Source organism: Ursus maritimus, unplaced genomic scaffold (assembly GCF_017311325.1).
Source record: "Ursus maritimus isolate PB19 unplaced genomic scaffold, ASM1731132v1 scaffold_8, whole genome shotgun sequence".
Classification (NCBI taxonomy): domain Eukaryota; kingdom Metazoa; phylum Chordata; class Mammalia; order Carnivora; family Ursidae; genus Ursus; species Ursus maritimus.
Window position 1 is genome coordinate 19,942,809 of NW_024426996.1, and position 13,766 is coordinate 19,956,574.

The 13,766-nt window shown below is 35.6% G+C and overlaps 1 protein-coding gene across 1 annotated transcript in view; it reads left to right on the forward strand.

Moving 5' to 3' along the window:
• ANTXR2 (ANTXR cell adhesion molecule 2) overlaps positions 1 to 13,766 on the forward strand; it is a 144,096-nt gene that overhangs the window by 27,831 nt on the left and 102,499 nt on the right. The window contains exons 8-9 of the mRNA XM_008693271.2: positions 9,957 to 10,017; positions 11,936 to 12,034. Coding sequence (XP_008691493.2) covers positions 9,957 to 10,017; positions 11,936 to 12,034 — 160 coding nt within the window. The remainder of the gene's footprint in view (positions 1 to 9,956; positions 10,018 to 11,935; positions 12,035 to 13,766) is intronic.

Sequence of the window (13,766 nt, forward strand, 5' to 3'; positions counted from 1 at the left end):
CAGCCAGCGAGAGAGGGAACACAAGCAGGGGGAGTGGGAGAGGAAGAAGCAGGCTCATAGCGGAGGAGCCTGATGTGGGGCTCCATCCCACAACGCTGGGATCACGCCCTGAGCTGAAGGCAGACGCTTAACCGCTGTGCCACCCAGGCACCCCCAGATGTTTATTTCTTAACACCAGTCTGTTGGGGCTACAAAAGACAACCTTTAGAGGCTCACCTGTTCTTGCAAACAAATTCAATCCAGTAGGACATTGAAAAGAAAGATGAAATGGTTAAAATTTATGGCTTACGTGTACCACCAGTATGAATTATTATGGATAAAAGCATGATTTCCCAGTTACATCTTATTCTTTCCTCAAATATAATAATTCCCAATTTATTTGGAAGCATTTTTTGAATACTGTGTTTAAGACACCTTTCTGGTGTTGGGTTACAAATACGGACATGGTACCCCTGACTTTCTGAGTTCACCTTTTTTAGGTATAGGTGTTTGTAAAGCTAATAGACGAGTTGGTAAGGCTTTGTTTTTCTATTCTTGTGGCATAGGGAAATATTCTATTTGCCACTCTGGATTTTGAACAATCACATAGAACAATAGACTTAGAATGCTTGACAGATAGATTTCATGTTTCAGTTACTAAAACAAGAGAGTGGGCAAATAGGACTAATATGAAATACTGCATGTATCAGAGTGAAAAACATGTTGGGATTCCATTTCTTTAAAATTTAAACAAAGGGGCGCCTGGGTGGCACAGCGGTTGGGCGTCTGCCTTCGGCTCATCTCTGTCGAATAAATAAATAAAATCTTTAAAAAAAAAAATAAAAAAATAAAATAAAATTTAAACAAATAGTGTATTTGTTATAACTTTATCCATATTTTCAATGTGCTTGTTAGGGAAAGTCTATTCATCCTTAAAGAAAGCATTAAGTGCTTATTCTGAGTTTGTGCTGACCAAAAAAAAAAAAAAAAAAAAAAAAAAGAGAGAGAGAAAAAAAGAAAAAAAAAGAAAGAAAAGGGGGAGGCAGATAACTTTTGTTTCGAATCACAATCCATTTTTGGCAGATTTCTATGTTGTAGTGAGAAAGGAAGACCTGCTCGTATGATTTGTTATGAAAATTGCAGTTGTGAGATGCAGAGGAACTTAAACGTCATTTGGGGTTTTTGTGTCATGATTTGTGATATAGGCATGTTTTCACCAACCGTGTAATCAGACTATTCATCTGTTATGTTTGGAGCTGAGAAGAGTAAAAGGCAATGATTATAACTCACATTCTTCCTTAGATTTCTTGGAGTAAAAGTTTGTTTAAAATTCGTCCCTTGTGCTTATACAACTGGCTTGCTTGCGAAGGAAGAGAGAATCCATTTTTAGCGATGGGCCAGTGCGGAGCGCACTGTATTGAGCAACTGGTATTTTGAAGTATTTTTTGAAAAATGAACTCAATGAAAACATGTGCTTAGAGATAATTTGAAAGATTTTATTTTTTTAAAGTAATCTCTATACCTGACATGGGGCACGACCCCTCAACGCTGAGATCAAGCGTCACATGCTCAGTGGACTGAGCCCAGCTGGCGCCCCATGATTACAAATTATAACTGTTTTTCATTGATGGATTACCTCTTAAAGAAAAATTCTTTTGATAGGGATGTTTGGCAGCCAGAGAGAAAATAAAGATCATCTGAATACTGAAAGCTAAAAAGCAAACAAGAGAAGATTGTGAAAGCATCCTTGGAATTGTTTTAGCTGCTTATTTTATGCATGCGTATGGCTAATTGCTAAGGCTTCATTTTGTTGGGACCTTGGGAATAATGCTGTTCAGTGATTTTTCCTTATGAGATATAAACTTGGAATCCTTCACATTAGGATGAACTCCTGTAGTGCTTAAAGCTGCTCAGTGAGGAAGGAAAAAAAAAAAAGCTTGCTTTTTTTTTTTTAAGATTTATTATTATCCTTACTGATATTTTCTGACATGTTGTATGTCATGGAAATTAGCAGTTTCTATCTGTTAAGGGCATACCTGGGGTGCTTGTAAATTACCTATAATATTCTATTGTAGACGACGTTATATACCCAAAGTCGGTGTTAGAAATTTATTGCTACAATGAATATTTTTAATTTTTAATAAAGTTGAAGAAAATGTTGTAGATGTCTAGGTAGCATATTGAATTTAAGTGTAATGAAATAATCTATTTTTGGGGGAAAATCTTTAATATTTAGAATTAACTTTTACAAATGAGGTCAGAAAGGAAACCCGTCAGTTGGATTTAATTTTGTTTCTCTTTTCACATATCCTATCTAGAATTAGCCCTCTTTTCTTAAGAAGATACATATATATTAAGTTCATGTATCTTTTCGTGTTGTTTTTATCGTTTCTTAAATTTCTTTTTTTTTCCATTTGGCTCATTGCCTTATCAGTGCCATTGATTACCAAAATTTGTACTATGCAAATAAGCTTTCTCTTCACTGTGTGTGACTGAAGATGTGATTTGATGAATTCAGGTAGCGCCTAATTAAGCTCTGTATTTTTTTTATATGCTTAACTGTTCAGTGTTACACACCTCATTTATTTGTCCTATAGTCAAAGTGCTCATGCTTTTTATTAGAAAGTTTTACATTTACTTTTCGATTAATTCAATAAACATTAATTAAGCAGCTGCTATCTTTAATATTTTGTGTTATCTACTTTTTATATTAGATTGGGTTTGAATATATTGTATTATCATTCATTAAAAAACTATCTAGTTTCTTCTGGAACAGGCTCTATTTTATTTTCCATATATAATAACCTTTCTATTGCCATTCAGAAATTGGAAAAAGTACAGATTTTAAAACCTGTTTTGATTTATATTAGTTGTGGGAAATTTCTTTTTTTTAAAAAACTGATTGTTTGATCTTCAGATCATAAAACCTCGATATGTCTCCAAAATTCAACATCAGCTTCAAAGACACTGCATGTCCTAAGTCATAGGCTGCCTTCATTTCCCCATCTTAACTAATTCCATGCTAAATTTTTATCTTGGGTGTATCTCAACCACAGCTTTCCACTAATGAATCCCATTTTATCTTAAATGCCAGAAGAAAAATGCCACAACTATATACATTGTATGCATTTTTTTCAGGCTCTCATAATATGGCTTTTACTACTTCTTCCATGTCCCATATCTGTTATTATAACATGTATGCATGATGTAAACATGTTGAGGAACTTACAAGATCTCAAATCAATATATGGTTTCATATACCTCTTAAAATATCTCAGAAAGAAGAAATCAAATATGATGCTATCTGATTATTTCTGTTGTAGATGGCTCCTTGATAATATTGCCACTTTCCCTGATTATTATTCTGTAGTTATAAAGATCTGTTTGTAACTTTATTTTTTTATTTTTTATTTTTTTAAAGATTTTATTTATTTATTTGACAGAGAGAGACAGCCAGCGAGAGAGGGAACAAACACAAGCAGGGGGAGTAGGAGATGAAGCAGGCTCCCGGCGGAGGAGCCTGATGCGGGGCTCAATCCCAGTACTCTGGGATCACGCCCTAAGCCGAAGGCAGATGCTTAATGACTGCGCCACCCACACACCCCTGTTTGTAACTTTATAGGGAAGCAAGATAAATGGCTTTGTAACCAATAGGATTCTTAAGAGTTGTGTCTGATTTAGCAATCTTTCTCACCTCTACCCCTGCAAATATTGCCAATTCTGGCTCCAGAGTGCATGTCTGCCACTTGTTACTTTGTATGTAAATTTGGCCTAGAGTGAAATCCTGCAACCTGACCATGTGACATTAGATGTAGGCCCAATCCAAATTAATTTGGAACATGCCTGGAGTAGTCGGAGTGAAACACCATTCTGGTACTTCATTCAAGTCGCTCCGCAGAGAAACGGCAGCACAATGGGATCTACTTTGATCTTCTGCCAAACATCTATAATCTCAGAGAGGCCAGCAGGCACAAGGTCAGAGCTGACTCCTAAGGCTGCATCTGGTCTTACTGCTAACCAAAAGCTAACTCAAAGGGAGGCATAAATAATCTTATCTTATTCTATCCCCCTCCCTTGCCAAATAGAGAAATTCCATGAAATTAGTATTTACAGTGTACACTGAACTAATGAGAGTATTTGGATGATCAGAATTGCACAAATAGTGAATTAAAATTGGACATGACCAGTTAGAAGCAACAGAAAATAATTATAATTTGTAGGAGTGAATGCTCTTGTTCCACTTGCAGTTTTATACCAAACAACTTGGAAGAGGGGAGATATTTGGGTTTTGACTTTATTATCATAATATGGGGCAGGCTTTTTATCATGTTTAAAAGGAAGCATTCAAGACAGTTACATGTTATTTTTTATTTTATTTTATTTTTTAAGATTTTTATTTATTTGAGAGAGAGAGAGAGAGTGTGCGAGTGTGTGCTAGCATTTGTACTAGTGTGCATGGGAGAGGAGCAGAGGGGTAGAGAAAGGAAAAGGGAGAGAATCCCAAGCAGACTCAGTGCTGAGCACAGAGCCCTATGCAGGGCTCGGCTGAGCACTCAATCCCAGGACATTAAGATCACGACTTGAGCCAAAACCATGAGCCCGAGACTTAACTGACTGAGGCATCCAGGCGCCTCAAGACAAATACATTTTAAATAGGACAGAATGCTTCGTTAATGAGAAAGGACAGTGACTGTGATTATAGAGGTTAAATATATAAAACCATCTTTAGGCATTTAATTCATGGTTTGGGACAACATGTTGGAGTGTAGAATTTTCAAACAAAGTACTAGAATTTAGAATTCTATGTATTTTAACTTCTTTTCTATTATAGATTTGTATTGGCTTATAAACAAAGTCTTGCAGATGGTCTTGTGTATACCAACAGCTACTCTGCCTAGACCTCTCTCTCCTGGAATTCACACCTTCCTCTCCTACCTAACCTGTGCCCTGTGGGTGCAACTGTAGGTTAAAAAGTTTTTAAAGACTCTGTAGTTCACAAATATACGTAAGAGGGAAAGAAACCAAGAGAAGAACAGCAAAGAAACAGACCTCTGTCAGGCAGACATATAAGCAGATCTCATTTTCCCATGTGGGCATCGCATTTAAAATTAAAAAAAAAAAGATTTTATTTATTTATTTGACAGAGGGAGAGAGTGAGCACAAGCAGGGAGAGTGGCAGGAAGAGGCAGAGGGAGAAGCAGACTCCCTGTTGAGCAGGGAGCCTGACTAGGGACTCCATCCCAAGACCCTGGGATCGTGACCTGAGCCGAAGGCAGACGCTTAACCGACTTAGCCACCCAGGTGCCTTGGAATTGGCAATTTTAAAACAAATCTAGAAAAACCCCAACAAATGTAGGTGAAAGCTTAGTGACATAGTTTTGAAGATAAGAAATAAGATTTAGAATGTTTTGATAGTATAAAAGGAATCTGGGCAAAACAGGCAGATACATTTTCACTAGTTTTTGTAATGGTTAGACTCTGTCAGAAGCCTGGAGGGTAGCAGTGTACACTGGTTAGAAGAACAGGCTTTAGAGTCAGTCAAACCTGAGGCGATCTGGCTCTGCTATTTAAAAACTAGTCGTTCTTACTTAAAAAATTAAAATTAACAAGATCTCTCTAAAACCTCAGTTTCCTCATCTATGAAGTGGAGATAAAAATAGTATATATTCATAAGACTTGAGAGGATTAACTGAAGAAATTCAGATAAAGTGCTTACCACAGTTCCTGGAACATAATAAGTTCCCCAAAATTGATAGATATTATTACCACTGTTAGAAGTTCCTTTGAATTTTTGACTCCTGATATTTGTACTAAATTTAGGAAGTTTGACTTTTGGTAAATTTGACTTCTGTTATCCATATTAATATTTGAGGATTTAAAAGTAGGGTGTAGGTAATAATGTACCTATTATATTCATTTATAATTATTCCTTAACACTAATACTACTTTTTGAGTGAACAGATGCTTGTGAGGGAACAGATGCTTCAATAGAATACTTTTTTTCATGGTGAGCATCAAGTTCTTTGCCAATTTATATATATATATAAATGGACTTCAGAATCTCAAATGATGCAATTTTGCATCCAGTGTGTGCATGACTTAAAGTGCCCTGGTTTTATTAATAGCATTTGGCTTGTCTTTAAATTTGGTCTATGGTGCTATTAGCTCTCTCTGATGTCAACCAAGGCCGACCTTTAGTGGAAACTATTTTCTGTTTCTATTGAGATATAATGAAGACAGATGGCAACACATATTTGAAGAAACATCCTTACAAGATGCGCCGTTGTACAATGATGGAAGTGCAGAGTATGAAAGATAATGCATCAATTATTGTAGATGGGACACCTGATCCAATGTTCAATCAATCAATAACAGTATTTAACTTAGTAAAAATTAACTAGAGTGTTTAAAATATTTGTCCTCTCTGTCAGTTGTCATTTAGTGATCACAATTTTAATATAATAGACCTATTTTGATATCTTGAACATTTGAACTTGTGCGTAATTACTTGTACCGAGAATAGATTATAAACTGTTTCATGTTTATGGAACTGATTGTTTAAAAAATTGAATGATGGAAACTATCTGCATACAAACATTGAATTATTTTGACTTCCAGTTATTTTCTTAATATAGGAACTCTAGATGGAAAAACTAAACTTAGGACAGATTTTATTTTTTAAAAATGCACACACTTTCTTTTCTCTCTTCTTCCCCACCACATTCTTTCCCTCTCTTTGATTGTTTTTCACTTGGAAATGGTTTGGGTGGACTTCGTTTCAAATTACGGGTTTCTGGATTTACAGCATTCACAGTTTGTTGGAGAGCTAGATGCTTTTTCACATAAATTAACTTTATTCTGCCTTATCTTAGTCATAATATGATTGTTGACTTGCTTACTAGATAGATATTTTTAGTATTCTCATTAATTCATGCAATCTGTATTCCCTAAGCATTTATTGGTTGTACTGTGTGTACAGAACCATGTGCTGGTTTCGAGAGGATTGTACAGTATCATAGCCTGTTTTTATACTCAAAGAGTTTGTCTTCTAATAGAGGAGATGATTCATATACCCAGCTAGTTTAACATAAGGTCCAAAGAAATAAAAAAATAAATCAAAACAAACTTTAGAGAAGGGCAGGTAATGTCCTATGGAGAATTCAGCTGGATTCCTTCAGGTGGTGATGCCACTTTTATGACTCATGGTCTAAACTGCTTGCCTTTCAATGAATGTGTTCCTCGAGTCGCTCTTCCATTCAGTAATATAATTTCTATAAATATCATTTTATTAAAATAAGTACAAATATTAAACTAATGTAAACATATTTTGAGGTATGAATGTATATTATACAATTTACTGCAATAGATAACCAATCTTTAGCTCTTCTTTAGTTTCTGCTCAGCGTCACTTGATTTCTTTAATCTCAGACTTGAATAGAAAATAAATTTCTAAATGATCTTGAACCTTTTCTTTAAAGTCAAAATACCTTACAGGGGATAAACAGGGTCTGGCTTCAGAAATGTATAGCAACAACAGTCCTTAAATGTGTTTATTCTCCAGTTTTCAGGAGAGCACCGTAAGAACTGATCATTTGATCTTGCTGCTGGAACTATCCTTTTATTTATTTATTTATATTTATTTATTTTTTAAAAAAAGATTTTATTTATTTATTTGACAGAGAGAGAGACAGCCAGCGAGAGAGGGAACACAAGCAGGGGGAGTGGGAGAGGAAGAAGTAGGCTTCCCAGCGGAGGAGCCTAATGCGGGGCTCGATCCCAGAATGCTGGGATCACGCCCTGGGCTGAAGGCAGACGCTCAACGACTGAGCCACCCAGGCACCCCTTATTTATTTATTTACTTATTTATTTATATTTAGAGAGGGGGATAAAGAGGGAGAGAGTGGTAGAGGGAGAGAGAATCTCAAGCTTGCTCCGCACCCAGCATGGAGCCCAATGCGGGGCTCAGTCTCAACCACCCTGAGATCATGACCTGAGCCAAAATCATGAGTGGAATGCTTAACCCACTGAGCCACCCAGGCACCCCTGGAACTATCATTTTAAAATTATGCAGTGGATTACATCAGATTAAAAAGACACATGTGTCTTTTGAGATCTGATTTAATTATCGTCAATATTGATAGGAGAGAAAACCAACACTTTCACAGAGGTCATTCTGGGTTGCATCTTCTTTGACACGGCCTTTGAAAATCCCATAATATCTTCATGTACCTTATTCTAAGGAATCCTTAAAAAACAGTTGCGATTTCCAACAGATTCAATCTTTAAACGTCTCATAATTTTTCTTGATGCTTGAAACATTTTTCAGTAATGCCGCTAGAGGTGTGCCTAAAATAACTAATAAAGAAATTGTGAACTGAAAGATATTCCTTCATAGGCGCCTCCTTAACAGGATCTGTCTTAAAATAAATTCCTCAGACTTGCTGGCAAGTAAAATAAATTTGGAGGCTTTGTGTTTTCCTTTGACCCTTCCATTTGCATGGCTTACTGTTTTTATCTCAGATCGGGCTAGCCAAAGCCATAATGCTCCATTTTTGTTAGTTGGAACCTTTTTAGCTCCATATTCCTTTAGCAAAACTTTTCTGTTCTGTTCCCTTCCAAGTCTTGTTACCTGTGTAGTGATAAAATATTTAAGGATGATACTGATTTGAGATACTTCCCCTCCAAGAGGTGTGTCAACCTTTGACGGTGGTCCTCAGTTCTGTCCCCAGTTCTTAATTGAACAATAGTACATACTCCTGAGAGGAGTGAGTGTTGATCGTAGGGGATAAAATAGCAGACTAAGAGGAGGTCTTTGGGTGCTGAAAGGTCTTTGGGTGACTATGGAATGAATCTCTGGTTATTTCTGAGTTTAAATAGACCTCATCCAGAATTTCTCAGTATAAAATTTTGCTGTATTTGTTTCCCAATCACTAAAGCTTCAACTGCTTTGTGAAAGTGGGTTCATTGCGAAGTGATCTTAAAAAGTACAAATGATTTCCTTTCTCAGGGATGCATATTCAGCAACAAAAATTCCCAGCTGGGTTTTAGAGTCTGACAATTTATCCTTCTACTGTTATTAAAGAAAGCACGGAAAGCGTTTCTGTTTCCTTCCTTCCTGTTCCAGTTATGAGCAGGAGATGTTAGAGCTCACTGTACATCATCTGTCCTCAACTCTGTCAAGAAAGGAATGTCGTCCAAAGATCATCTGGAATTTGTCTGAATTTGATAATGTAGTGCAGAGCAGTTCTAAAAATAAAGATGGGATTGTTGTGTCCATGAGGAGCAGCTGATTTCATCATTGTTGTTTTTTGCTTGTAGCCTTGTGCCTTGTATGGTGGTTTCTGTTTCTCGGAACAAGCTCAGAAGAGCCATTCTGTTCCTGCGCTCTGGGAATGCGGGAGTACAGAGTCTGTGTTTTTGAGGATAATATTTGGCTCATACAGGGAGCCTGTGTTCTGCAAGTGTAACGTTTGGTGCATATGAGGAAGATTAGCATCTGTGGGAATGGAGGCTGAGAAATCGGATAGAAACGCCACAGTCAAATAAAGAAGTGTTTATTTATTGATATTGTATTGAATCTCTTAATAAAAAACCTCTTAAATTAGCATAATTGAAAGGAGGTCTGGTTTGCTCTCTTGTTTTTGCCTGATAGGGGAAAGTCAGTATAGATTTTATGGCTACCGAGAAAGTTTCGTTGTCTTTGTGTTCAAGGCTACCAGACATTGAGGTAACATCTGCTTTATCTGTGCTTATCTGTATTTACTCTAATCAAATAAGGATTCCTGCAGAATACAGTCTTGGAATATACAGTGAAGAAATCTTCTAAGAGCTTGATAGCTGTATATATGACAGTTAATAGATTTTCTCTGCCATCTATTGAAGTTAACGGGAAGACCTTACGATTATTAGCGATCTTTTAATTCACTTTACATGTTAGAATTTAGTTCTCTATCTTGGTCTTCTTTTTTCCTTTTTAGATACTAGATCGGTCATGCACTGAAATCCTGGAATTGCGGCCTTCAAGTGTCTGTGTGGGGGGTAAGTGGTTAGAATTTAAAAATACCATGTAAGAAATTGTATTTTTTCCCCCTAGTTAAATTATATGATTTGAAACTCATGTTGGAAAGAGAATAACAAAATTAACTTTTTTGGCATCCTTTTCTGTAAGAATTTTTAAATAATTCCTTGAAATATTTCTATTTTAAATTCAAATTTTTTAAGATTGGAGTGTTATTTTAAATAATGAACATATTGTGTGACAGGCTTTTAGAATTTTCTGTATATTTAGTTCATGTTTGAGACCTTTCCTATGACAAGTAAAATAAAATATGAATTTTTTTCTTTTATCTGATTTTACAAACAGTCACGTATCTGTGGACTTTGAGCTCCATGTCTTGACCTGGCCAAAGTACAGTTCCCACCGGTTCAGGTCACACACGGAAGTGATGGATGGGCGGATGGCAGGCAAGAGGCAGGTGGCTTCATTAGCTGACACTGAGAACAAACTCAGGTTTTAGCACTTCCAAGCCATCCTTACCCCAGGAGAATGTGATACTCTCTGGCTTATTCTGTTTCTTCTTCAAGGCTGACCTGGAGTTCATTTTAATTTAGAAAAGGAAGAATACTGGGTCTAGTGGAAGAGGAAATGTGCTGTGTAATTTCCCACAGAGCCTTCCAACCACTGGAGATGGTCTGAAGTTCTGTACCTTGTAGACTCCCTATCTAATGGTCATTGAGATGTTTAAGAGGAATAGTGCATTTGAACATCCCAGGGCATCCCTTTGCCTTTATGATTTTACCTAATCTTCATAACAACACTATTTGACAGTTTTATAATCCCTGGTTCACAGATGACGGAACTGAGGCCAAGTGGTTCAGTACTTCCTTTAGTAATTGTCCTATTTGACTCTTGTTTGTCCAACTCGAAAGCCGTGTTCTTTTCACTGAGTCACATTTTAAGTTCTACCTGCACTTTGTAAGGGGAATTCCTTTTATAATGTACTTAATGAAGAGTGGCACAGCAATATTTTCTTCCTCAATAAATAACTGTATACATGTTAGATTATGGCGATAGGAGATTGTCTGAGAAGACTGAGAGTTAAGCATTGTTGAAATAGTTCACACACCGTCTTCTAACTAAACAGCAAACAGTTAAATGCTGATCAAGATATTTGATCAGTTAACCTGTTCTCCTAGCATTTTATTTTACTCTCTAACATGTAGTGACTGCTCCTCCAATAGAGAGTCCTGAGCGGGAAGTTGAATAAACTTTCTTTAGTAACTGGCCATAGATTGTTCATAGGCCAACATGGCCTCTGGTGAGTTACAAGTTTGTCTGCAACAGAGAATGAAACTGCGATTAGTCATGTCCAGAAACCATTAAAGAACTCCGTATGAGGTGTCAGAGATGAAAGAAAACACAACACATGACTGGTCTAAGAAACAAAGAACGTGAATAAGTAGTTTTCTTTACATTCCCATACCTTAATACCTGAGAGTAGAGAAAAACAAGAAAGCTTCTTTCCTGCTGATATTTTCCTAAGGATAGAATTTGGGCAAGTTCTTTCTTTCTTTCTTTCTTTCTTTCTTTCTTTCTTTCTTTCTTTCTTTCTTTCTTTCTCTGGGGGCAGAGGAGATGGGGTGAGGGGAAGTTTCTGTGGTATGTGGGAATAACTGTTAGGTTTCAATTCTAATATCTTGGTTACTATTGGAAAACACTTTGTTTAAAAAATAAAATAATGCCTTCCTATGTGGTGATAAATAATATCTTCCCTGAATTTCACTAGAGAGTCCAAGAAAGAGAGTTGGAAATAAAGCAATGTCTTCATTGTTCCTAGTGGACTGAATACTGTAAAGACATTCATTCTGTGCAACTTGACCCTTTCAAGTTAGGTTTTTTTTGTTTTTTGTTTTTTTTGTAAAGCAGGGATTAAAATGTTTATTTTTCTTCTTCTAGATGAATTTCAGATTGTTTTGTCCGGAAGAGGATTCAACTTGGGCAGTCGGGATGGGAGTGTTCTCTGTACCTACACTGTGAATGAGACATACACAAAGAGTAGGTTCCCCATAATCTCATTGTTGCTTGAATATCTGCATAGCATATAAACATCAAGTGTTTTCCTCTTCTTTCCAACTGAAATTAACTGTGCTTTATTTTTTAAGCAAAGGAGAAAGAAATGAAGTCCAATGATAGTACAAATAGTAATAAAATTATTTTTGTTATTTAATGATTACAGCCTTTGTTTATAATTTAAGAAATGCTGAACCCTATCCTAAAAAGCCTGATAATGGTCTACTGGTCTAATGGTCTAATAGCCAGTAAAGGGCAGAGCTGAGAGTTGAACCCAGTTTTCCTGACTGCACTCTGTGTGGACGACATCAGCTGCTGGATTTAACTGCCTTTTTCTCCAGATTTATTTATTATCGCTCTTGCCTGAAAATCTAACTCTTTTGGATTATTCTACTGCTTATTGCCTTATTTTATTCTCACTAATTTTCTTTATCTAATTTCCCAATAATTTTCCAATTAGCTCCTAAACAAAGGCTTTTTGTCTTTTGGATATTTTATATATTTTATATTTTTAGATACTTCACATATTTTGATCTTCAACGCCTGCTCAGCACTGTTTGTTGATAATTCTTATATTTATGCAGTTAGGTTTTATCTTCCCCACTGTGGCTTTCAAAAAAGCAGATGAATATAATGTTTTTGTCTCCATTCTGCAAAAAACTCCTTCAATAGATTTTAATATTCTGAGCATTTTGGGTCTCTTTTAAAACATTTTTTCCTCATCGATGATTATATTGGCTTCTAAAATTTTAATCTGTAAGGCAGATGCTATGTGAACTCTGGTAGAATTATTTTTTGAGAGGTTCATGTACAATTGTGCTGTTTTTCTGATGTACCAAACACTCCAAGAGCACAGCTTTGGCTACGTACACAATAACTGTTCAGTGTGTGTTTGTTGAATTAATGTGGTGAGGATCTCAGCATGGTAAATGTCATAATTAATTCCTCTCTTTCCTGTTAGGATCATCATTTTGGTAAGGCAAGACAATAATATTTGTACCAAACTCTTCCTAGTCGATTCCACAATTGAAGAGGACAAAATAATTTTATTTTTATTCATCTGAATCTAAGAGTTAGCTTTACTTGACTCCCTTTGAGTACATATTCGATTATTGTATAAACATATTTTTTCCTTTGCTACATAAGATGAAGTTTATTAAAGTAAATCACCAAAGAAATAAATGGAGTCAGATTGTATATTCATTCCTCACATTCTGGGATTATTCATTTGATTTTGTAACTTTTCTGAATATTGATAGGCCAGATTTTTTTCCTCATATATTATTAAAATTATTAGGGCAATTTAAGCATTTAGTTTTATGAAATTTATTTTTATTGTAAGATACAACTATCTTATTAAACTCTTGAAATACATTTCATTTTTCCTCAGATAGTCATCTTTTCTCCATTGTTTTTAAATCCTGCTTTTAAAATATATATCATTTATCCTCCAAAGCCTAAGATATTTGAAAAATGGGGATGGAAAAGATGATAATTTTATAGTATCTACAAATATTTGTGAATTTAGTTTAATAAAAAAATCATAACTCATCATTTACCAATACTGTATATCAATGAGGCTTATGATCTCTATTTTTTCATTTTCTTTTCCTTCTATTTAGCTTTTCATGCTAGTATATCTAATGTTTCACTATTGAAGCCTGATTGCCATTAAGTTTTTCATATTATTAATGAAACCATGCGAGATACATAAAGC